The sequence below is a fragment of the Macrobrachium rosenbergii genome, chromosome 41 (genome assembly GCF_040412425.1).
Source record: "Macrobrachium rosenbergii isolate ZJJX-2024 chromosome 41, ASM4041242v1, whole genome shotgun sequence".
NCBI classification, from domain to species: Eukaryota; Metazoa; Arthropoda; class Malacostraca; order Decapoda; family Palaemonidae; genus Macrobrachium; species Macrobrachium rosenbergii.
The window spans coordinates 48,068,703-48,096,202 of record NC_089781.1 but is presented as its reverse complement, the minus strand read 5'-3'; the positions used below and the strand labels follow the sequence as shown (position 1 = coordinate 48,096,202).

The 27,500-nt window shown below is 43.9% G+C and overlaps 1 protein-coding gene across 1 annotated transcript in view; it reads right to left on the bottom strand.

Moving 5' to 3' along the window:
* The window catches only part of Hmgs (hydroxymethylglutaryl-CoA synthase), a gene marked incomplete at its 5' end in the record, with an annotated part of 657,494 nt that overhangs the window by 150,702 nt on the left and 479,292 nt on the right, over positions 1 to 27,500 (bottom strand). Inside the window, one exon of the mRNA XM_067084337.1 lies at positions 10,464 to 10,626. Coding sequence (XP_066940438.1) covers positions 10,464 to 10,626 — 163 coding nt within the window. The remainder of the gene's footprint in view (positions 1 to 10,463; positions 10,627 to 27,500) is intronic.

Below are 27,500 nucleotides of genomic sequence, written 5' to 3'. Positions count from 1 at the left end.
GACCTACTCCGGCGGCCTTGCCTTGACGTTACTCATGTACCGCCATTCCACTTACAGATGGTACGCTGTCAGGAGCCAGGGTGCACAGCGGTTCTCCAACAACCCTGTGGACACGAGGTGTGCAGGTCGCACTCCAGCTGCTCAGTCCACGTTGGGGACCTGATCGTCTGGCACCCAGATGGCTGTCAAGTCTGCTACGCTCTGTACGAGCTAGTGGTGGATGAGTCGGTAAGTTTTAAGAGACCGCTAACCTTTAGTCTCTTTTTGACTTTAATGATTTATATAGACATATATGGGTAATTGGAGAATATTCTCAGTAAATCCTGCCCTTTCTTACAGTCTGACCGGATCATCCGTGACTCTTTGCTGTCGACCCTGAAGGTCTGGGTCGGCGGATTTGAGAGGAACGTTGCGTCTGGCAACCCTTACGTCTTGTTGGAGATCTGCAATCTCCTCTACCCCGGAGCCCGGATCTCTGCTGCAGTGCCGGCGGAATTGGCCGCCCCTATCATCGAGAGGATCTGGGAAGAGACGCAACCCTCCCAAGAAGACAACCTGTGCGGAGAGGTGATGGAAGAGGTGGCGGCTATCAACATCCACCTCGAACCGATGAGCGTGGACTTGGACCACCAGGTAGAAGGTAAGGTGGTAAGTGAGGCAGGGGGAGAGAGTTTTGGTAGTCCCCTTTTTGGTTCTCCTTCTTCTTCTTCTTCCTTTCAAGGGTTTCCTAAACCAGCTATCCTTGAGGACAGATCTAGTTCCTTTGTCCCCAAGGTGAAATCCTTGAAAAAGAAGGACTTACCAAAGTCCTCTAGACCTTAAAGGTCTAATCCGTCAGCTCCCTTGGGGTCATCACTGGCTCTTAAACCAGTGGCGTCCACTAGTAAGGCTACTCCCCCGTCCAAAGGGTCAAGATCCAGGGTGTCCAAGGCTAATCCTCCACAGCCTAACTTTGACCCTGAGGCCTTTGCCGAACTTCTGATGCAGAAGTTGGACTCTAGGGTTGAAGATAGGATTCAAGACCTTTCTTCCCAGCTTGCTTCAAGCTTGGAGACCTCTGGTCAGTCGGTGCTGTCATTTGCACAAAGGATGCAGGCCCAGGAAAGCTTGCTCTCCGGATTTATCCAATCCGGAGCAGTACAGCACTCTCATGTTGTTCCGGATGCCTCCAGACTGCCCCCCTTTGATAAGGGGAACCCGTGGCGGCTGGCTCTTCACGCCCCCCTGCATAATGATACCCTGACCATCGAGGGCTTGGGCACTCATCGTCTGGAAGAACTGGAGTTCTTTCCACCCGACCTGGTGCCTCCCTACCCAGGCTATGCCAGGCTAACAGAGGAAGCCTGGATTAGAGCAGACAAGGTCCCAAAGGAAACAGTTATCTTTCCCAGGGACCAAGCCCAATCCACTCTGATGCGCGCTCTCACTGACTGGGAGTGCGAGAATACAAAGCTTACTCCCTTTAAAGGGACTTTTACGATGTTTGCGGTAGGTGACTCCATCCCTACCCCCTGCACAACTAAGGTCGCAGTGTTGACTAGTCAGGCGGGAATAGAGGGCAAACCGCTGCCTCAACTCCGGGAGACAGATCCCACCTCCCTCCTTTTCCCCGGGGATTCGGAATATTGGTCGGGAGCTCCGGCTACGTTCATGGTGGGTAAACTCGACCCCGAGTGTGCCTCCACCCTGTTCAGTGAACAGCTTCTCAGGATTCCAGAGGCCCTTCTGAAGGCAGAGTTTGAGGCTAAGTGCAGGTTGAGTCGCTCCCTGCATTCCATCACCATTACAGAGGTAACAGCGTTAACTTACGCTGACGAACCTCTGTTCCAGGTCTTGACGAAATCACTGCTAGCATCATTTCAATCAGACCTGTATGACTTTGTAGTGGCGAGACAAAACTGCAGGAAGCATATCTTCGCAGACGCCACTATCAGACATGAGCCCAATAGACTCATGAAGAGTTCTATCTGGGGACCTAACATCTTCCCTGAGGATGAGGTCAATAATGTTCTAGTGGAGGCAACCAGAGCAAATCAAAGTCTTCGCTCCCGCTGGGGTCTCCCTTTTAAAAAGAAATTCACCGAGACCTCCGGACCTCAATCCAGGGAAAAGAAGAGGTTCAGGAGATATAGGAAACCCCAGGCTCAAACTATGCTTCAGGCTGTACCGGTCTCTCAGATCGGACAACCTTCCACTTCCAAAGCTCAGCCTCAGCAGCAGTTCGTACTGATGCAGCCGGCTCAGCAAACCCTGCTCCGCCAGTCGAGGCGTCCCCAGCCTTCAACGCTTCGTTTGAAAGCCAAGGGGGCGTTTTGAGGCTACAACAGGCATGCGAGGGGAGCAGAGCCAGAGCCGCCTACAGAGGTAGGGCTTCAACTAGACCTGCCTCTCTCCCGTGGAAGAGGAGGCGAAGGACGCAGAGGAAGTAAGTCCTCTTCCATCCAATGAGTCTCCTCAGGTAGGCAGGAGGTTATATCTCTTCCGGGACCATTTGACCTTCAGTCCATGGGCCCACAGCATAGTTTAAAAGGTCTGGGATGGAGCTGGAGCAGAGGGCCTTCTCCACCAGTCAGATTCCATCAACCTCCATCCAAAGACTTACTGGACTTTGTCAAAGACCTCCTTCAAAAGCAGGCAATAAAGAAAGTCAGACACCTGAAATTTCAGGGCCGTCTGTTCAGTGTCCCAAGAAAGACTCAATCCAGCAAAGAGTAATTCTAGACTTGTCTCGTCTCAACTTATACATTCACTGCGACAAGTTTCAAGACGCTTACAATCTCGCAGGTGCGAACCCCTACTTCCCGTGGGGCCGTCACCACTCTATAGATCTTTCAGACGCATATTATCACGTCCCAATTTGAGAGAAACTTCTCTCCTTACCTAGGGTTCAGACTAGGGAAACAAGCATACTCGTTCAGAGTCATGCCATTCGGGCTCAACATAGCGCCCAGGATTTTTACCAAACTGGCAGAGACAGTAGTCCAACAGCTACGGGCCCAAGGGATTATGTTAGCCGCATACCTGGACGATTGGATAATTTGGGCATCCAACGCCAAGGAATGTCGAAAAGCAACATTCATAGTGATCAGCTTCCTGGAATCCTTAGGTTTTCAAATAAACAGGAAGAAATCCCGTCTAATTCCGGAGGCTCAGTTTCAGTGGTTAGGAATCCAATGGGATCTAAACACACACAAACTGTCACTTCCACCAGCCAAAAGGAAGGAAATAGCCAAAGCTACCAGGCAGTTCCTCAAAAACAAAAGAGCCTCTCGTCATACCCAGGAAAGAGTCCTGGGTTCTCTTCAGTTCGCATCAGTGACAGATTTGCTGCTGAAAGCCAAACTGAAGGATATAAACAGAGTATGGCGGAGACGAGCCAACAGCAGGAACAGAGACAAAATGTCTCTAATTCCACCGGTGTTGAGGAAGAGGCTTCGACCGTGGTCAACAGTCAAGAGTTTGTCAAGGTCAGTGCCTCTCCAATTTCCCCTCCATCATTAGTGATCCATACGGATGCTTCCCTGAGCGGGTGGGGAGGATACTCCCAACACAAGAAAGTTCAAGGAACGTGGTCAACTGTATTCCGCCAGTTCCATATCAACATTCTAGAAGCAATGGCAGTATTTCTAACACTAAAGAAGCTACATCCAACCAGACATTCATATCAGACTGGTACTGGACAATGCAGTAGTTGTGCATTGTATAAACAGAGGGGGCTCCAAGTCGAGCCATATCAATCAGGTAATGATTGCAATTTTCTCTCTGGCAAGGAAACATCTTTGGCACCTGTCAGCTACCCATCTGGCAGGTGTTCGGAATGTCATTGCAGATTCACTATCCAGGACAACTCCGCTGGAGTCGGAATGGTCATTGGACAAAGCATCATTCGAGTGGATTTGTCTTCAGGTACCGGGTCTCCAGGTGGACCTGTTTGCCACAGAGAGCAACCACAAGCTTCCATGTTACGTTGCTCCCAATCTAGACCCTCTAGCTCACTCCACGGATGCGATGTCAATAGACTGGAACAGGTGGCAAAGGATCTATCTGTTTCCACCAATAAACCTATTAATGAAAGTTCTGCACAAACTCAGATCATTCAAAGGTCAAGTAGCACTTGTAGCACCCAACTGGCCGAAGAGCAATTGGTTTCCTCTTCTTCTAGAGTTGAAACTCTGGTGCAAACAAATCCCCAGTCCAAGATTGACACAAGTAGTACAAACTCGGACTGTGTCAGCTTCCTCAAGAATTCTGAGTGCCCTAGCTTTATGGACTTCATGAAGTTTGCAGCTTAGAAAGACGCTAACATTGATCCTATTAATACACTGTTCATAGGATCAGACAAGAGGGAATCTACTCTCAGACAATATGACTCAGCAGTTAAAAAGTTAGCATTATTTTTGAGGGAATCTGAAGCTCAGGAAATGACCACAAACCTAGCAATCTCTTTCTTCAGATCATTATTTGAGAAAGGATTGGCCTCTAGTACTATTACTACAGCAAAATCTGCTTTAAGAAAAATATTTTTACATGGCTTCAATATTAACCTTACAGACTCATATTTTTCGTCAATTCCTAAAGCATGCGCTCGTCTTAGACCAGCAACCCGTCCACACACGGTTTCCTGGTTCTTAAATGACGTACTTAAATTAGCATCAGACACTGATAATGAATTATGTTCATACTCGAGTCTGTTAAGGAAAACGTTATTTCTAGTAAGTCTAGCCTCAGAGGCTAGAATTTCTGAAATGTCTGCTCTCTCTAGAGAATCGAACCATGTTGATTTCCTCCCGTCAGGAGAAGTTCTGTTGTCTCCGGATCTCAAGTTTCTAGCAAAGAATGAGGATCCACAAAATAGATGGTCTCCTTGGTAGGTTATTCCCCTTCCACAGGATCTGTCCTTATGTCCAGTTAACACTTTAAAAGCTTATTTAAATAGAACTTCTAATAGAATGTCTGGCCCTCTTTTTGTTAGGGAAAACGGAGGAACCATTTCCTTAAAGGCCATCAGGCAACAAATACTGTATTTCATAAAGCAAGCAAACCCGGATTCAGTACCTAGGGTACATGATATTCGGGCGGTGGCCACCTCAGCTAATTATTTTCATAATATGAATTTTGATGACCTTAAAAAGTACACAGGCTGGAAATCACCAACAGTGTTCAAACGCCACTATCTTAAGTCTCTAGAGGCTCTTAAATACTCCACAGTGGCTGCAGAAAGTATTGTTCCCCCAGCCCTAGACTAGTTTATGTAACCTTAGTTTATCCTGTTGTTTATTTCGCTCTCGCCTACCTGCCTCGTTTACTTGCCTTGCCCTCTAACCTTTAGGTCAGGCCTGCTTCACAGCCTGACTCCTGGCCGTTTCATGGATTTCCTGTTGTAATCTTTTGTTAGCCTTTAGTGTCTTGGTGTTAATTATTTTATGATTTAGACTGTGTGCCCTATAATGTTAATTATGTTAATTATGTTTTTATTATAAATGTTTTGGGTTATTAAAACACAGTAATTTTCTCATAGTTTTATTTAGCTCCATTAAGGTAATTCTTAGAGGACTCCACCAAGCTTTAGTATGGCTGATTCTCTGTCACTATTTCACTGGGTGACACAGGTCGAGCCCAGAAAAGGGATTTTGACAAAGGAAAATCTATTTCTGGGGAAGACCTGTGACAGTGACCCATCCCTGTACTTCCTTTTTCCCTCTCGGTGGCATACCAAGCTTTGGGAGGTGCTAATTTGGGATGTTTATAAGATGGCGGCCGGGGTGGTGGTTGGCTGGGTGCGGAGGATGAGGTTTAGAACGGCCCCTCACTTTTCGGGGTTTTGAGATCGGAGAGATCTATAGGACGGAGACCTGTGGTAGTGGCAACCACTCACCCCTTGTGTATAACACCATCTAATGGCGTTCAGTGATCCAGGGGTCTAACCCTGGCATTATGGTTAGCTTTTCTCTGGTATACTTAGCAATACCTATACCTAGAAATCAGTGCTAATGGATTATTTCACTGGGTGACACAGGTCTTCCCAGAAATAGATTTTCCTTTGGTGTCCTTTAATATCAATTCACTCTACTTCAGGATGTTTAGTTGATAATAAGTTAGATAGACAAACTTATTATCAACTAAAAAATTCTCTTTCGGTAAATATATATGAAAAATATATTATTCTAAGTAGAGTGAATTGATATTGACATTTGTAGCTTAATGCTTGTATATGAATCACAGTGATGTGATAAAATTTATATATATATATATATATATATATATATATATATATATATATATATATATATATAAATATATATAAATATATATATATATATATATATATATATATATATATACATATATATATATATATATATATATATATATATATATATATATATATATATATATATATATATATATATATATATATTACACACACACACACACACATATATATATATATATATATGATATATATATATATATATATATATATATATATATATATACATATACACACACATATATAATAACACACACACACATTAAAAGTAATTCAGAACAGGTATTTACTTAAGTTTCTCTCTGAGTACTTGAGGGTATGATTTCAGGAAATTGCAAAAAAGCTGAGACTCAAACTCCATTTCCCTGAGCACTTCGGTCACCTCTCTTCGCAGGTCGTCTAGGCTTGGTATACCATCATAGTTCACTGTGCGCCCTTCAACAGGATCCTTTAAGATACTACCAATGTTTTCACACACATTAAGGTCAGGGGAGCAACCTGGAAATTCACTTGACGAGAAGAAATCGATACCACTGTTTCAAAGCAGCTCCTGTGTCTGAAGAACCTTGAAACATGGTGCCTTATCATGCAAAAATGCGACTTCTTCAACAGATAACACATCTTCAGGATCTTTGAGGAAAGGAAATACTTCACCAGTAAGCACTGTTTCTCTGAAGTATTCGCCATTCCATGACTGTCCTTTTTCTTCGATGATCCATATTAACTGTTTGGCTGTGAAACAGAGAAAACTTCCCAAACATTCAGGAAATTTCACAACTTGGCGACAGCGCACATCATCACTGATATCATCCAACTTTGCAGCCCAAATAATGTCATTTTTATGATTTGGCTTCCTGACTGTGTAAATGAAGAATTCATTTGATGCAGCAACATGGAGAAAGTCAGGTTCATCCCAATCTTTAAGAAATGAACCACAAAACCATGCATGGTCCTCTCTCTGTTGCTGAGTGATGTTGGGCTTGCTGATAACATGAAATGGCTTCATACCAGATTTTGCAACTCACGATATACAGCACTATAACTTCTCTTCTTTCCCCTTTTTTGTTTCTAGTTCAAGCACCAATTTACGTAAAGACTTTCTTGGTCTACCCACTGCCTCAGCTATGATGTCTTTTGACTCCTGAGAAAGGACTTCAGGCCTTCCAAGATTCTCACTCTTTTTGTGATGACAAAGGTCTTTGTTGGCCGAGTTGGTTGAGCTTCAGACCGTCATTCGATAGGCCGGAGTTCAATTCCCGCCGCCGGCTGATGAAGAGTTAGAGGAATTTATTTCTGGTGATAGAAATTCATTTCTCGCTATAATGTGGTTCGGATTCCACAATAAGCTGTAGGTCCCGTTGCTAAGTAACCAATTGGTTCTTAGCCACGTAAAATAAGTCTAATCCTTCGGGCCAGCCCTAGGAGAGCTGTTAATCAGCTCAGTGGTCTCGTAAAACTAAGGTATACTTTTTTTTTGTGATGACAGTCATATGGATTTTTGTTCCAGTTTCTTTTAACAAAGGATTCATCTCTTTTAACGTATTTAGCTATCCAGGAAGGTTATAGCCCAGATTCGGTCAATCCATCTGATTTCCTCTGAGTCGTTAGCCATGGCTGTATCTAACTCCGTCACTCAGTCTGAAAATACATGAAATGTAAAATGAAAAATAGCTTAATAGAAACTTAATAAAATAATGTACTTGGAGATAGGCTATAGCAGAAAACTTCATAACATTCCATTTGTTCTGTGGAGGGGGAGGCTCTAATTTTGAAACACCCAGTATATATATATACATATACTTATGACTGAATGTAATGATAAAATTCCTTCGTTCAAATTAATAGCAATACCCTTCATCATTGGTGGACTGGAAAAACAAATTGGTTTTCATTTTATCATGACATTAAGTCAACCACTCGGAGTTGAGGTTGTCTATGATCAAGCATGCATACGTAAATGAGTATATGTAACTAGTGTGTAGTTGTGTCAGCTCAAATCCCACTCTTCAAGACGTGTACAATGACACAAATTACCAAGAAATGTTATGGTAATGTTACATAAGTTACACCATGTTGAACTTGCATGTGGTTACATTTGTACCACCATCCGTAGGCTAAGATGTGCAACATTCTTCCATAAGTTTATGAAAATATCGTTTCTTGAGTTAAATGCCACTTATGGTATGAATGTAAAGCCACACTAACTGTGCTGTGTAACAGGTAAGTTAGGCATGAGTACAGTACTGTATAGCCTAGGCAAAGGACTGCATGCTGTTTGGCACAAGACTGCTGTCCTAAATGAACTTTTGTATTACAGGGAACCAGTTATAGGAACCAATACAGTACAAGAACCAGTTCTAGAAGGAACAATTATGGAAAGAATACAACTAGGAGTAAGTTGCTTTCACAACGTATCCAGCTACTGTTAAAAACCAAGATATGTTAAAGAAACCAAAGGAGTCAGGCTTTCTATTCCTCAACCTTAACCTCAAGATGAAGATTCATCTGTCTTCGGTGTCAAGCACCAGTTCCAGCTAAGAATAGACCTAAGACTATTATGTGTTACACTTTACTAGCTTAAGCCACTGTCCTGAAATAAATGGTAGCCTCCGGATGTAAATCAGAACAATTGACATATAAATATACAGTAACCTAAGTAGTAATAACATTATATGAAAATTATATATACATACACACTGCCTCCAATGCTGCATGAACTGCAAAGGGCCTCCATGAAATTCTGCCACTGATGTCTCCCCTGTGCTTTATCTTCCACAGCTCTCCACTCATCTCTAGCTTCCCTTCTTATATCTCACATACAAGTAGGTGTGGGTCTTTCAACTCTTCCATATCCAAAGAAGTCCAGCTGACACTATCTCACAATATTCTCTAAGGGATTCTATAAAAGACATGCCCATGCCGTCTCCATCTTCCTTTCAACACTGCCTCATCTTCATATGGAACTTAAGTAATTTCCCTTGTGGTATAATTTCTAACTCTATGCTAACATCTGATTTGTAATATAATTGTATTAATTCTTAACCTGATAAAATCTTTTATGCACAAGTACACTGTCGTACCATGATTCACGCTGGTCTAGAAAAACAAATCATACTAAACATATATAACCATTCTTTGATCCCCAAACCCAATTTGCCATCTCAAAAATACCTGTACTGCATATCACTGTACCTAAATATCCGAAAAACTCAACCTCATTAATATTTTCTCTTTCTAATCTTATTTCTTCCTTTTGTGCATACTCTTGTCATCATTACTTCCATTTTTCAACTAGAAAGAATTTCTTTAATTTATCTTTCTCTAGCCTTTCGAGAATAAGCTTACAAAATGTTTTTATCACAACAGACAGAAGTGCAAGGTTCTCTGCTTATCACATTTAATCAGGTTTCTTCATTCCATAAGCTATATCATTTTTATTATCAGTCAAAATTGTAGAGACTTTATGACACCTTGGTGCTAAAGTAATTTCTGCAGTAATTCGTCATGGCCTGGTGCTTTCCAGTTTTTTAATCTCTCTACTACTGACTCCACTTAAGTTTCTGGTATCACACTCATATCCTTTATTTATGACCTCACAAAAATGTTTCACGCAGTGATGACTTTCCTCACTTTGACAGATATTTTCTTTTTTTTTCAACTAAAGATATGTCTTCACCAATTCTGTGAGCTGCCAGAAAACCAGCCCTACTCCTTTGTTTTCCTTAGTTTTCCAGCTAGGATTGCTACTTAGCTATCAATAATACTAATAACGTATTGTACAAACCAAGGGAACTATACATATTTACTTCCAATACATAATGTTTTGGACTACAGTAACTTGATAAAAAATGACTATTCCAACATCTACAAAGTCAGTGGAGGATGGAATTCATTTTCTTGAAAGACTTGATAGACAGTAAACTCTTGGTTACTCAGCAGTTAAATTTCATAGCATACACTATGGCACACTGTATGATTAGGACATCAATAAAATGCGAGGGTTTTTATCTGATTAGGTGTACACTAATTTGTACATTACAAGTTTTCCACTTCAGTAGATTTGCAATTTATCATTATTTAAATTCTGAAAAATAAATATCTTACACACAATAACAATCTTTTAATCTAAAGCAGCATTTAAAATGATGTTCAAGTTCTGTTACGCAAATACAAATAAAGAAGGAATATTTACCTAAATGATTCAAGCCCCTGGTACGTCTTGGGTATTTCATCAGCTGGAGTCATGAGGAAATCATGAAAGGCTAAGCGAGCAACCGACTTCTGCACCAATTTACAAAAAGGGGAGTGAAACAATAATGCGTCTGTCTCTTCAAGGGAGAATGGCAATGCAGCAGCTGTGGAATATTAAAAATAAAATTCCAGCTTTAAACTACAGATATAACACACACAAAAATATCTAATTACTAAAAGCATTCATCAATGGATTAACATGAAAAAAAGACATTATTATGTGCACAGGAGACTATGTTATCATTGTTAGCATTATATTTCACTTAACTATTTAATTTTCCAATTCATCTCATTTACTGTACATCTACATTTCATAAGCTTCAGTGGTAAGCCAGTGGTAACTGCCCCCAAAATAAAATCTGTTTAACCTTATTTCTGTTGACTCTGATGAATATCGCACCACAGTAATTCTGTACTGAATTGGAAAGTACTCTAATATTGCTGATCTCTAGTTTTATTTCAACCAATTTCCATTTCATCAAATGTTACAAAACGTTTTTACGATGTTTGCCTATCACGTGTGCTGCACGTGTGTTTAATGTTTACATTTTCGCATTTACTCAAGTTTTTCATTTTTTAAGTTTATACTTAGAATGATAATAAACTCAGTTTTTGTATGGGAAATGTTGTAATATTTTATCCTTTTTTTCTTTTGAATTCATCAAAACTATCGACACCATTAGTCAATCCTCTCAATTCAGCCATATTCCGAAATTGTTTAATTATATGATCATTTGCTATGCTGGATATAATTTTGAGTGGGAGGCTGCTTCACATGATGCATATACGTTTGAGTGAGAGGCTGCTTCGTATCCTGGATATATGTTTCAGTGGGAGGCTGCTTCACATGCTGCATATACATTTGAGTGAGAGGCTGCTTCACATACTAGATATACGTTTGAGTGGGAGGCTGCTTCACATGCTGGATATATGTTTGAGTGGGAGGCTGCTTCACAAGCTGAATATATGTTTGAGTGGGAGGCTGCTTCACATGCAGGATATACGTTTGAGTGGGAGGCTGCTTCACATGCTGGATATACGTTTGAGTGGGAGGCTGCATCACACGCTGGATATACGTTTGAGTGGGAGGCTGCTTCACATGCTGGATATGCATTTGAGTGGGAGGCTGCTTCACATGCTGGATATACATGAGAGGAGGCTGCTTCACATGCTTGATATACGTGAGTAGGAGGCTGCTTCACATGCTGGATATACGTTTGAGTGGGAGGCTGTTTCACATGCTGGATATACGTTTGAGTGGGAGGCTGCTTCACATGCTGGATATACGTTTGAGTGGGAGGCTGCTTCACATGCTGGATATACGTTTGAGTGGGAGGCTGCTTCACATGCTGGATATACGTTTCAGTGGGAGGCTGCTTCACATGCTGGATATACGTTTCAGTGGGAGCCTACTTCACATGCTCGATATACGTGAGTAGGAGGATGCTTCATATTCTGGATATGCGTGAGTGGGAGGCTGCTTCACATGCTGGATATATGTGTGTGTGGGAGGCTGCTTCACATGCTTGATATATGTTTGAGTGGGAGGCTGCTTCACATGCTGGATATACGTGAGTGGGAGGATGCTTCACATGCTGGATATACGTGAGTTGGGGGCTGCTTCACATGCTGGATATACATGAGTGGGAGGCTGCTTCACATGTTGGATATATGTTTGAATGGGAGGCTGCTTCACATGCTGGATATACGTTTGAGTGGAAGGCTGCTTCACATGCTGGATATACGTGAGTGGGAGGCTCTTCACATGCTGGATATACGTTTGTGTGGGAGGCTGCTTCACAAGCTTGATATACGTTTGAGTGGGAGGCTGCTTCACTTGCTGGATATACGTTTCAGCGAGAGGCTGCTTCACATGCTGGATATACGTGAGTGGGAGGATCTTCACATCCTGGATATACGTTTGTGTGGCAGGCTGCTTCACATGCTTGATATACGTTTGAGTGGGAGGCTGCTTCACATGCTGCATATACGTTTCAGTGAGAGACTGCTTCACATGCTGGATATACATGAGTGGGAGGCTGCTTCACATGCTGGATAAACGTTTGAGTGGGAGGCTGCTTCACATGCTGGATATATACTGAGTGGGAGGCTGACATGCTGGATTCGCATGCTAATATACGTTTGAGTGGGAGGCTGCTTCACATACTGGATATGTTTCAGTGGACGAGTGGGAGGCTGCTTCACATGCTGGCAGTGTCTGGATATACGTTTGAGTGGGAGGCTGTTACACATGCTGGATATACGTTTGGGTGGGAGGCTGCTTCGCATGCTGGATATACGTTTGAGTGGGAGGCTGCTTCACATGCCGGATATATGTTTGATTGGGAGACTGCTTCACATGCTGGATATACGTTTGAGTGGGAGGCTGCATCACATGATGGATATTATGTTTGAGTGGGAGGCTGCTTCACGTGCTGGATATACGTGAGTGGAGGCTGCTTCACATGCTTGATATACGTGAGTGGGAGGCTGCTTCACACGCTGGATATACGTGAGTGGAGGCTGCTTCACATGCTAGATATACGTTTGAGTGGGAGGCTGCTTCACATGCTGGATATATGTTTGAGTGGGAGGCTGCTTCACATGCTTGATATACGTGAGTAGGAGGCTGCTTCACATACTGGATATACGTTTGAGTGGGAGGCTGTTTCACATGCTGGATATACGTTTGAGTGGGACGCTGCTTCACATGCTGGATATTACGTTTGAGTGGGAGGCTGCTTCACATGCTGGATATACGTGAGTGGGAGGCTGCTTAACATGCTGGATCTATGTGAGTGGGAGGCTGCTTGACATGCTGGATATATGTTTGAGTGGGAGGCTGCTTGACATGCTGGATATATGTTTGAGTGGGAGGCTGCTTCACATGCTGGATATACGTGAGTGGGAGGCTGCTTCACATGCTAGATATACGTTTCAGTGAGAGGCTGCTTCACATACTGGATATACATAAGTGGGAGACTGCTTCACATGCTGGATAAACATTTGAGTGGGAGGTTGCTTCACATGCTGGATATACACTTGAGTGGGAGGCTGCTTCGCATGCCGGATATACGTTTGAGTGGAAGGCTGCTTTACATACTGAATATACGTTTGCGGGTGGGAGGGAGATATATGTTTGAGCTGCTTCACGTGCGGATATACGTTTGAGTGGGAGGGAGGCTGGAGGTTACACATGCTGGATATACGTTTGGATAAACATTTGAGTGGGAGGGCATGCTTATATGTTGAGTGGGAGGTCTGCTTCACATACTGCATGCTGGATATACGTTTGAGTGGGAGGCTGCTTCACATGCCGGATATACGTTTGATTGGGAGGCTGTTTCACATGCTGGATATACGTTTGAGTGGGAGGCTGCTTCACATCCTGGATATTATGTTTGAGTGGGAGGCTGCTTCACGTGCTGGATATACGTGAGTGGGAGGCTGCTTCACATGCTTGATATACGTGAGTGGGAGGCTGCTTCACATGCTGGATATATGAATGGGAGGCTGCTTCACATGCTAGATATACGTTTGAGTGGGACGCTGCTTCACATGCTGGATATATGTTTGAGTGGGAGGCTGCTTCACACATTGGATATACGAGAGTGGGAGGCTGCTTCACATGCTGAATATACATTTGAGTGGGAGGCTGCTTCACATGCTGGATATATGTTTGAGTGGGAGTCTGCTTTACATCCTGGATATATGTTTGAGTGGGAGGCTGCTTCACATGCTGGATATGTTTCAGTGGGAGGCTGCTTCACATGCTGGATATACGTTTGAGTGGGAGGCTGCTTATAATGCTGGATGTATGTTTCAGTGGGATGCTACTTCACATGCTGGATATACGTGTGAGTGTGAGGCTGCATCACATGCTGGATATACGTTTGAGTGGGAGGCTGCTACACATGCTGGATATATGTTTCAGTGAGAGGCTGCTTCACATGCTGGTTATATGTTTGAGTGGGAAGCTATTTCACATGCTGAATATATGTTTGAGTGGGAGGCAGCTTCACATGCTAGATATACGCTTGAGTGGGAGGCTGCTTCACATGCTGGATATTCATTTGAGTGGGAGGCTGTTTCACATGCTGGATATATGTTTGAGTGGGAGGCTGCTTCACATGCAAGATATACATTTGCGTGGGAGGCTGCTTGACATGCTGGATATACGTTTGAGTGGGAGGTTGCTTCACAAGCTGGATATATGTTTTAGTGGGAGGCTGCTTCACATTCTGGATATTATGTTTGAGTGGGAGGCTGCTTCACATACTGGATATGGGTTACATGAGTGGGAGGGTTCTTCACATGCTGGATATTCGTTTGAGTGGTAGGCTGTTTCACATGCTGGATATATGTTTGAGTGGGAGGCTGCTTCACATACTAGATATACGTTTGAGTGGGAGGCTGTTTCACAATACTGGATATATGTTTGAGTGGGAGGCTGCTTCACATGCTAAATATACGTTTGTGTGGGAAGCTGCTTCATATGCTAGATAGACGTTTGAGTGGGAGGCTGCTTCACATGCTGAATAGACGTTTGACTGGGTGGCTGCTTCACATGCTGGATAAACATTTGAGTGGGAGGCTGCTCCACATGCTGGATAGTTTGATTGGGTGGCTGCTTCACATGCTGGATAAAAGTTTGAGTGGGAGGCTGCTTCACATGCCAGATATACGTGAGTGGGAGGCTGCTTTACATGCCAGATATACATATGAGTGGGAGGCTGCTTCACATGCTGGATATACGTGAGTGGAGTGGGCGGTTGCTTCACATGCTGGATATACATTTGAGTGGGAGGCTGCTTCACATGCTAGATATACATTTGAGTGCGAGGATGTTTCACACGTTGGATATACGTGAGTGGGAGGCTGCTTCACATGCTGAATATACATTTGAGTGGGAGGCTGCTTCACATGCTGGATATACGTTTGAGTGGAAGTCTGCTTTACATGCTGGATATACGTTTGAGTGGGAGGCTGCTTTACATGCTGGATATATGTTTGAGTGGGAGGCTGCTTCACATGCTGGATATACGTTTGAGTGGGAAGCTGCTTAAAATGCTGGGTATATGTTTGAGTGGGAGGCTGCTTCACATGCTGGATATACGTTTGAGAGGAGGCTGCTTCACATGCTGTATATACTTTTGAGTGGGAGGGTGCTTCACATGCTGGATATATGTTTCAGTGGGAGGCTGCTTCACATGCTGGATATACATTCGAGTGGGAGGCTGTTTCACATGCTGGATATATGTTTGAGTGGGAGGCTGCTTCGCATGCTAGATAAACGTTTGAGTGGGAGGCTGCTTCACATGCTGGATATACGTTTGAGTGGGAGGCTGCTTTCACATGCTGGATATTCCTTTGAGTGGGAGGCTGTTTCACATGCTGGATATATGTTTCAGTGGAAGGCTGCTTCACATGCTAGATATACATTTGAGTGGGAGGCTGCTTCACATGCCGGATATACGTTTGAGTGGGAGGCTGCTTCACATGCTGGATATTCGTTTCAGTGGGAGGCTGTTTCACATGCTGGATATATGTTTGAGTGGGAGGCTGCTTCACATGCTAGATATACGTTTGCGTGAGAGGCTGCTTGACATACTGGATATATGTTTGAGTGGGAGGCTGCTTCAAATGCTGGATATATGTTTCAGTGGGAGGCTGCTTCACATGCTGGACATACGTTTGAGTAGGAGGCTGCTTCACATGCTGGATATAGGCTACGTGAGTGGGAGGCTGCTTCACATGCTGGATATTTGTTTGAGTGGGAGGCTGTTTCACATACTGGATATATGTTTGAGTGGGAGGCTGCGTCACATGCTAGATATACGTTTAAGTGGGAGGCTGCTTAACATGCTGGATATATGTTTGAGTGGGAGGCTGCTTCAAATGCGGGATGTACGTTTGTGTGGGAGGCTGCTTCACACACTAGATAGATGTTTGAGTGGGAGGCTGCTTCACATGCTGAATAGACGTTTGATTGGGTGGCTGCTTCACATGCTGGATAAACGTTTGAGTGGGAGGCTGCTTCACATGCTGGATAGACGTTTGAGTGGGAGGCTGCTTCACATGATGGATATATGTTTGAGTGGGAGGCTGCTCCACATGCTGGAAATACATTTGAGTGGGAGGCTGCTTCACATGCCGGATAAACGTTTGAGTGGGAGGCTGCTTCACATGCTGGATATTCCTTTGAGTGGGAGGCTGTTTCACATGATGGATATATGTTTCAGTGGGAGGCTGCTTCACATGCTAGATATACGTTTGAGTGGGAGGCTGCTTCACATGCTGGATATACGTTTGAGTGGGAGGCTGCTTCACATGCTGGATATTCGTTTGAGTGGGAGGCTGTTTCACATGCTGGATATATGTTTGAGTGGGAGGCTGCTTCACATGCTAGATATACGTTTGCGTGGGAGGCTGCTTGACATGCTGGATATACGTTTGAGTGGGAGGCTGCTTCAAATACTGGATATATGTTTCAGTGGGAGGCTGCTTCACATGCTGGACATACGTTTGAGTAGGAGGCTGCTTCACATGCTGGATATAGGCTTTGAGTGGGAGGCTGCTTCACATGCTGGATATTTGTTTGAGTGGGAGGCTGTTTCACATACTGGATATATGTTTGAGTGGGAGGCTGCTTCACATGCAAGATATAACGTTTAAGTGGGAGGCTGCTTAACATGCTGGATATATGTTTGAGTGGGGAGGCTGCTTCAAATGCTGGATGTATGTTTCAGTGGGAGGCTGTTTCACATGCTGGACATACGTTTGAGTAGGAGGCTGCTTCACATGCTGGATATAGGCTAAGTGAGTGGGAGGCTGCTTCACATGCTGGATATTTGTTTGAGTGGGAGGCTGTTTCACATACTGGATATATGTTTGAGTGGAGGCTGCTTCACATGCTAGATATACGTTTGCGTGGGAGGCTGCTTGACATGCTGGATATATGTTTGAGTGGGAGGCTGCTTCAAATGCTGGATATATGTTTCAGTGGGAGGCTGCTTCACATGCTGGACATACGTTTGAGTAGGAGGCTGCTTCACATGCTGGATATAGGCTACGTGAGTGGGAGGCTGCTTCACATGCTGGATATATGTTTGAGTGGGAGGCTGCTTCACATGCTAGATATACGTTTGCGTGGAGGCCGTATGTTTGACATGCTGGATATACGTTTGAGTGGGAGGCTGCTTCAAATGCTGGATATATGTTTCAGTGGGAGGCTGCTTCACATGCTGGACATAACGTTTGAGTAGGAGGCTGCTTCACATGCTGGATATAGGCTACGTGAGTGGAGGCTGCTTCACATGCTGGATATTTGTTTGAGTGGGAGGCTGTTTCACATACTGGATATATGTTTGAGTGGGAGGCTCGTCACATGCTAGATATACGTTTTAAGTGGGAGGCTGCTTAACATGCTGGATATATGTTTGAGTGGGAGGCTGCTTCAAATGCAGGATGTACGTTTGTGTGGGAGGCTGCTTCACACACTAGATAGATGTTTGAGTGGGAGGCTGCTTCACATGCTGAATAGACGTTTGATTGGGTGGCTGCTTCACATGCTGGATAAACGTTTGAATGGGAGGCTGCTTCACATGCTGGATAGACGTTTGAGTGGGAGGCTGCTTCACATGATGGATATATGTTTGAGTGGGAGGCTGCTCCACATGCTGGATATACATTTGAGTGGGAGGCTGCTTCACATGCCGGATAAACGTTTGAGTGGGAGGCTGCTTCACATGATGGATATTCCTTTGAGTGGGAGGCTGTTTCACATGCTGGATATATGTTTCAGTGGGAGGCTGCTTCACATGCTAGATATACGTTTGAGTGGGAGGCTGCTTCACATGCCGGATATACGTTTGAGTGGGAGGCTGCTTCTCATGCTGGATATTCGTTTGAGTGGGAGGCTGTTTCACATGCTGGATATATGTTTGAGTGGGAGGCTGCTTCACATGCTAGATATACGTTTGCGTGGGAGGCTGCTTGACATGCTGGATATACGTTTGAGTGGGAGGCTGCTTCAAATACTGGATATATGTTTCAGTGGGAGGCTGCTTCACATGCTGGACATACGTTTGAGTAGGAGGCTGCTTCACATGCTGGATATAGGCTAAGTGAGTGGGAGGCTGCTTCACATGCTGGATATTTGTTTGAGTGGGAGGCTGTTTCACATACTGGATAAACGTTTGAGTGGGAGGCTGCTTCACATGCTAAATATACGTTTAAGTGGGAGGCTGCTTCACATGCTGGATATATGTTTGAGTGGGAGGCTGCTTCAAATGCGGGATGTACGTTTGTGTGGGAGGCTGCTTCACACACTAGATAGATGTTTGAGTGGGAGGCTGTTTTACATGCTGAATAGACGTTTGATTGGTGGCTGCTTCACATGCTGGATAAACGTTTGAGTGGGAGGCTGCTTCACATGCTGGATAGACGTTTGAGTGGGAGGCTGCTTCACATGATGGATATATGTTTGAGTGGGAGGCTGCTCCACATGCTGGATATACATTTGAGTGGGAGGCTGCTTCACATGCCGGATAAACGTTTGAGTGGGAGGCTGCTTCACATGCTGGATAGACGTTTGATTGGGTTGCTGCTTCACATGCTGGATAAACGTTTGTGTGGGAGGCTGCTTCACATGCTGGATAAACGTTTGAGTGGGAGGCTGCTTCACATGCTGGATATACATTTGAGCGGGAGGCTGCTTCAAATGCTGGATATACATTTGAGTGGGAGGCTGCTTCACATGCCGGACATACGTTTGAGTGGAAGGCTGCTTCACATGCTGGATATACGTTTGAGTGGGAGGTTGCTTCACATGCCAGATATACTTTTGAGTGGGAGGCTGCTTCACATGCTGGATATACGTTTAGGTGGGAGGCTGCTTCGCATGCTGGATATACGTTTGAGTGGGAGGCTGCTTCACATGCTGGATATATGTTTAGGTGGGAGGCTGCTTCGCATGCTGGATATACGTTTGAGTGGGAGGCTGCTTCACATGCTGGACAGACGTTTGAGTGGGAGGCTGCTTCACATGCTGGATATACGTTTGAGTGGGAGGCTGCTTCACATGCTGGATAGACGTTTGAGTGGGAGGTTGCTTCACATGATGGATATATGTTTGAGTGGGAGGCTGCTTCACATGCTGGATGTACGTTTGAGTGGGAGGCTGCTTCACATGCCGGATAAACGTTTGAGTGAGAGGCTGCTTCACACGCTTGATAGACGTTTGAGTGGAAGGCTGCTTCACATGCTGGATATACGTTTGAGTTGCTTCACATGCTGGATAAACATTTGAGTGGGAGGCTGCTTCACATGCTGGATAAAGGTTTGAGTGGGAGGCTGCTTCATACTCTGGATAAACGTTTGAGTGGGAGGCTGCTTCACATGCTGGATAAACGTTTGAGTGGGAGGCTGCTTCACATGTTGGATAAACGTTTGAGTGGGAGGCTGTTTCACATGCTGGATGAACGTTTGAGTGGGAGGCTGCTTCATACGCTGGATAAACGTTTGAATGGAGGCTGCTTTTCATGCTGGATATACTTGAGGGGGAGGCTGCTTTACATGCTGGATATACGTTTGAGTGGGAGGCTGCTTCACATGCTAGATATTCGTTTGAGTGGGAGGCTGCTTCACATGCTGGACATGCGTTTGAGTGGGAGGCTGCTTCACATGCCGGATATACGTTTGAGTGGGAGGCTGCTTCACATGCTGGATATACATTTGAATGGGAGGATGCCCACATGCTGGATATATGTTTAAGTGGGAGGCTGCTTCACATGCTGGATATATGTTTAAGTGGGAGGCTGCTTCACATGCTGGATATACATTTGAGTGGGAGGCTGCTTCACATGCTGGATATACGTTTTATTGGGAGGCTGCTTCACATGCTGGATATATGTTTGAGTGGGAGGGTGCTTCACATGCTGAATGGGAGGGTGCTTCACATGCTGAATGTATGTTCGAGTGGGAGGCTGCTACACATGCTGGATATACGTTTGAGTGGGAGGCTGCTTCACATGCTGGATAACGTTAGTGGGAGACTGCTTCACATGGTGGATATACGTTTGAGTGGGAGGCTGCTTCACATGCATTGTTGCGACTTCTACTCGTAAGTGCTGCCTGTTGAATGGTGTTTTGTATATTTTTATAATCTTTTATAGTTTTCTTATTTTCACAATTTTTTTTCACTACTGTCGAAAACACCGATTGTCGTAAGTTGCACCTGTAGTAAATCGATGCATATCTGTATACATGGTAATAAACTGTATTGTAAATTTTACATCTCATACAGTATTGTTACTTTTTACTTTTTACTAAATATTACTATTGTATTGTATATCAACATCATACTTATTGTAATGAGATTTTAAATGATTGTTTTATTTTGTATTTTGTTTTATTTTTGTATTTCATATTTTACTTAAATTATTATGCTTTGAGTACTGTATTTGATACTGCGAATTTTAGGAGAAACATTGCAACACAAACAGTTGTTTGTTTCTGAGAGCATTTGCGTACAATACCATGTGTTCAGAGTCACTACAAACACAAAAATTTTACAACATTCATGTGCATGAACAGAAAAATACAAAATAACTTAAGGTAAGCTGTACAAAGTGTGAATCACAATTAAATAAATTCAAATACAAAAAAGAAGGAAATTCAAGGAAATTTTAATGAAATATAAATTAAATAAAACGGAATCGGATACATTTACAGCCCTTTAGTTCCTGGTTGTCTACACTTTCTTCATCTGATACAGTAGGATGGGGTGGGTGGGGAGGATGGGATAGCACTCTTCTTGATAAACATTTTGAGTGTTGTTGGAATTGTAGGTCTTTTCTTTTCTTCATAAATTTCTCTGTATGGACGGATTGCTTCCTGTACCATTCTCTGAATCTTGGCAAACCAATCTATGTTAGGGTCCATATTCTCCAATTTTCGTAGCCCTTGATTTTATCAACGAAAAACACTGCGATAATGCCTTTACCGAGAATTTTCTTTCTGGCTCTTCTTTTTTTTCCCTCTTCTCTCTGTCTTTGTTCTTCTGCTTTTCTTTCTTCTTCTATTATCAGGAGCTCTCCATTCATTAACTATGTCTGTCAAAAGTTCTTCAATATCATCCACGTCACATTCAATTTCGAGTTTGTTTGCCAATATTAAAATCTTGCCTAAAATCTTGCCTTTCACCACGCTTAAATCTTCTTCTCTACTGAAGCCGTGAAAATCATGAATACAGCGCTCATTACACTGCTTGCAGGTGCTGTTCATACACTTGTAAAGTCCCCGCTCAACAGGTTCTCTATGATGAACCTCCCATTTTCTACAGTGCCTTCACAGCTGACTCGAGGTCGCACGTACACAACCTTATTATCATTATTGTGATTTGTATATTTATTACCTATTCATTTGCCCTTATACATAGTATATGTGTCAGAGCATTTTTTGGTGTCTAATCAGCTGTTGTTAATCATCATGTTTTCTATATGTACCTGTAATGTTTTGTGTAGAGAAATAGTTTGACTTTGGGTCACTTGTAAATTTTGTACTGACGTCTGCGTATACGCCGACGTCTGCATGCCGCTTTATAAGCGGGTGGCTTCATCAATAAACCACCAGTATTTGTCTTCCTGCTCTTTCTTTAGCACCTCTCACAATGGTGACCCCCGGAGTGGTTCCCGGAGCCATTAACAGACCCAAACGATGACTCAGTGTTGGCCCGATGAACCAACCCACGCCCCTAACGAACTAACTACAGTGCTCTAACAAAGCATTTGGGCGTTACCGACCCTCATTGGCAAATCACCGGCGTCATTAATGGACCCACACGGCACGCTCCCAAGCATGTACTGACGCGAGTGTCCCCTCACACTCCATGTGAGAGTGCAGAATGAGCATGGATGTAGACATTCCCTCCCATACACAAATAACCGCGAACTTCTCAGAGGCAGATGTCTCCCTCGTGCAACCCCCCCTTGAGCCCTACCCCATGCTGAAACCCATTTTCCTGGGAGGCCAGTACCACATCCTGGCGATGCCCCTCCTGACGGACAAACCGAGGCTCCTCAGCATGCTGGCCCGCTCACCCATCAGAACCTGGCGTCTTGGCTCTACAGGGTCAAGGGGCAATTCAGGGTGGCAGGCCTGACCGACGAGGTGTTGAAGGAGGACATTGCTATCAACACCCTACCGGAGGAGGTATACATGAAGGTAGGGTGATGTCAACCACGAGCCCTGCCACCTTCCAGAAATTAAAGGCCACTATCAAGACCCGCTCCCAGCAGGTCTCCGAGAGGGCCGCCCGTGCCCTCGACCTCGCCATCAACCACCGGCAGGACACGAACCTCTTGGAGACGTGGCATGCCCTCCAGAACCTCTGCCTCCTCCCTGAGACAGACAGCAGCGGCAGGCACAAAGAGATTAGCCTGTCGAGGGAGATCCTCCTGTGGCAGTTACTCCCAGAGGTTCGTGGACAGATTACGGAGCCCTACACCCTGCTGGTCAAGGACCTGATAAGGATGGCGCGGCAGCTGACTGACTCCACGAGGGCGGTGAAGAGGGCATCCACACCCGCACACCCCATCAACTGCCTCCAGCCGGAAGACCCGGCCACAGGGGGCCATCAACGTCGTGGCCAGAAGGCGGCCACCCCACCACCAGAAGAAGGAAAGGCAGGGGCTTTGCTCCTACCACCAGATGTTTGGTAAAGATGCCGGGAATTGCGAAGCCCCCACCTTTTCGCCCATCCAAAAAATGGGGGTGACAGCGGCCACCCTCACAGGCCATCATGGCAGCAGCTCCCAAAACACCCAGAAGCCCCGCACCATTTTTTACATCCGTGACACTATCTCTGGCAGGATGATGCTGATCGACACTGGGGCAATGCAGTCAGTGTTCCCGCCTTCTAGAGAGGACCGCAGGCGCCCGCCAGACCTGGCTGCCTCCTTGATGGCCGCCAATGGGTCCCCCATCCTCTCCTACGGAACCAGGCTCCTGTCGGCCTCCATCCTGGGCTGGAGATACAAGTGGAACTTTGTCGCGGACGTTAGGACCACACTCCTGGGTGCGGACTTCCTGGCCCACTTCGGACTGGCAGTCAACGTCGGCTGCAAGCGCCTGCTGGACACAGAGTCCTGCCAGTCCCTGGCCCTGGCGCTGGGCCCCAGGGTGCCCACAGTCTGTTTCATTGCTCCCCACCAGTACGCCTCCCTCCTGAAGGAATTCCCGGAGGTGTTTAAACCTGAGCTTCGTCAGGTGCCCAGGGCCCCCACCAAACACGGGATATATCGTCACATCAAGACAAGGGGGGGCCCCGACGCACACAAAGTTCTGGAGGCTTCCCCCACAGCACCTTCAGGAGGCCAAGAAGGCCTTTGCCAAGATGGAGCGTATGGGCATATGCAGGAAGGCCCCCAGCCCATGGGCCTCCCCCCTTCACATGGTGCAGACAACTGACGGTTCCTGGAGACCCTGTGGCGACTACAGGCGGCTCAACCTTGCTACAGAGCCAGACCACTACCCTCTACCAAAGACCTGATAGCCTCCTTCCACGGGACCAAAATATTTTCAAAACTAGATCTTTTAAAGTACCATTAGCTCCAGAAGACATCCCCAAAACTGCCAACATCACGCCCTTCGGGTCCTACACCTTCGCCTTCTCCACCTTCGGCCTGAGGAACACAGGGGCGACCTTTCAGAGACTGATGGACAGCATCCTGGGGGACCTGAACTTCTGCGTCTGCTACGTCGACGATATCCTAATTTTTCCCAGGTCCCACAAGGAACACCTTCAGCACATCCAGAAGGTCCTGCTGCGCCTACAGGAGAATGGCCTCATCGTCAGGTTCGACAAGTGCACCTTCGGCGCCGATAGGGTGGAATTCCTGGGCCACGAGATATCACCAGGAGGCATCCGCCCAGTTGCATCGAAAGTCAAGGCCGTCATCAGATTCCCCACCCCTACCTCTGTCAAAGCCAAACAAGAATTCCTCGGGATGGTCAACTACTACAGGAGGTTCATCCTAGAGGGGTCGCAAGACACCATGGCCCCTGACGGAGATCCTCAACGTTTGAATCATTAGTGTGGGGCCCTGACCAGCAGCGGCCTTATGAAAATATTTCAAAACTGATAAATGCTACAACCATGAGTTATTTTTTGTTGTATTCTACATGAAATTGCGCACATTTTCATATACTCATATAAAACGTTATGTAACGGCTAATATAAAACGGTGCAAAAATTACGACAAAGTGACTAAAGAATTTCTGAAATTTTCAGCAGAGCATACGCCGGACGTAAGCAAAAAGTTTTTTCAAAAATTCACCATAAATCGAAATATTGTGCTAGAGACTTCTCGTTTGTTGCAAAATGAGGGTAAATGATTGAAATTCAAAGTTGACTGAAGGTTGAAATTTTGGCACTTATCGTGATTTATATGAAAATATGTCAAAATTAATAAATGCTACAACCATGAGTTATTTTTGTTGTATTCTAATGAAATGTAACTACATTTTCATATATAAAACTTTATGTAATGGCTAATATAAAACTGTGCAAAAATTACAACAAAGTGACTAAAGAATTTCTGAGATTTTAGTGCCTGACGCCGTCTCTTCCAAACACCATGTGAGAGTGTCCATCGGATGAGCAAACGTTTGGCGTCTTCACAAACAGAAACATACACAGTTTGATACAGAAGATTCGTTGGAACATTATGAGTACATGATTAGATGCTTGCATGGCAATGCAAGTAGTGGTGATTGTACATACATCAAGACCCCAATGGTCAGGGAGAAACAGGCGGAAATATTGTATGGTTGAAATCGCGTTCCTTTAGAGAAAGAAAATGGGAACTCTTGTTGTCTTGTCCACTCCGATGAACGACGAACACACAGCGTCAGGCTCTTACAAGATTTTCAGCAGAGTTAGAGCAGACGTAAGGAAAAAGTCTTTTTTCAAAAATTTACCATAAATCGAAATATTGTGCTAGAGACTCCTCGTTTGTTGCCAAATGAAGGTAAATGATTGAATATTACTAGAATGTAAGAGTTTTAGCTTATAATTGCATTTTTCGACCATTCCGGTCGAGTCAAAGGTTGACCAAAGGTTGAAATTTTGGCACTTATCGTGATTTATATGAAAATATATCAAAATTGATAAACTACAACCATGAGTTATTTTTTGTTGTATTCTACATGAAATTGCACATTTTCCAGTAAACCTTTATGTAACAGCTAATACAAAACAGGTTCAAAAATTAGCAACAAAGTGACTAAAGAATTTCTGAGATTTTCAGCAGAGTTAGAGCAGGTTGTAAGGAAAAAAAAGTTTCTTTTAATTCACCATAAATCGAAATGGGCAGCCAGACACTTCTCGTTTCTTGCAAAATGAAGGTAAATGATTGAATATTACTAGAATGTAAGAGTTTTAGCACGGGGCAATTGAATTTTTTTCGACCATTTGGAAAGGCCGAGCCCATTGACCATGTTTGAAGGTTGAAATTTTGGCACTTATCGTGATTTATATGAAAATATGTCAAAATTGATAAAAGCCTACAACAGCTACAACCATGAGTTATTTTTTGTTGTATTCTACATGAAATTGCGCACATTTTCATATATAAAACTTTATGTAAAGGCTAATACAAAACGGTGCAAAAATTACGACAAAGTGACTAAAGAATTTCTGAGATTTTCAGCAGTTAGCTGATGCTTTCTTTGGGATAAGAAAGAAATTCGCGCTGCGCAGCTGGCTCACGCTTGTAAACAAAACAACAGCGTGATCCGTGAACTACCAGCATCCCCTCAAACGCTTTAAAATTTTTCGCAAACGAGGCCTATAAGTATTCTTCTGTGAATATTTAAAATAACTTTTTGTAGTCGAAGTTTTTTACATCCACTTGGCACCCGACAGACAACTTTTGTCGATATAAAATACGTCCAGTCGGCGTTACAGGGTTAATTAATTCTTGAATTAAATTATGAAACAAAACAAATTCACAAAAATTTTATCAGGAATTTAAATTAATTACCGGCAAAATTTAAACTATCAAGAATCACTTAAGATTTGAAAAGAAAATCGTAATCCCCAAAAATTAAATCCTCATACAAGTTAAATTACCAAGAGGTATTTAAAATGCTACGTAAATAAATGTTACATCACAAACATAAAAAAAGGAAATATGAAGAGATTGCAATCACAAGAACACACACAATTCCACAAAAGATTTATCAATAGCAATTTCAGGAGGTAAAATTTCCTAAATTATTAACCATGGTATTAAGTAAAATTCAGTTACCCCCCAGAAAACCTCTGGTAAAATCCCCCTTCACATGGTGCAGACAAAAGACACTTTTTCCTGGAGACCCGTTACGACTACAAATAATTTTACTAAATTCAGATCTCAAAAGTTAATGCTAACCAGACCACTACAACGTTACCAAACATTTAAGAACCAGAGGGAGCCAAACTTCCATTCGGTCAAAATATTTTCAAAACAGAAATCAAATGAAACTAGATTTCAGAATAGCTAGTAGCACATCAATAAAACTGATGTCATTACAGGATTTCGGGTCCTACAAGTTCACCTTCTCCACATTCGGCCTGAAACAAGATATCAAAAGAGAAATTTCTAGAAGGAATGGACAGCATCCAGCAAAACCTGAACTCAATCGACATGCTACTCTTTCTCCGAAATCCTAATTTTCCCAGGTCCAATGCATGAAACAAGCAAATCAGAAGGTCCTGCTGCGCCTACAGGAAGAATGGCCTCATCACGCTAAGGTAAAAACAAGGCGCACCTTCTTATCCAGCTGATGGAATTCCTGGGAAACAAGATATCACCAGGAGGCATCTGCCCAGTTGCATCGGAAGTTAAGAAAGATATTAGATTCTAAACCCCTAGTTATTTAAAGCCAATTAAGAATTTTGGGATGGTCAATATTACAGGAGGTTCATAATTAC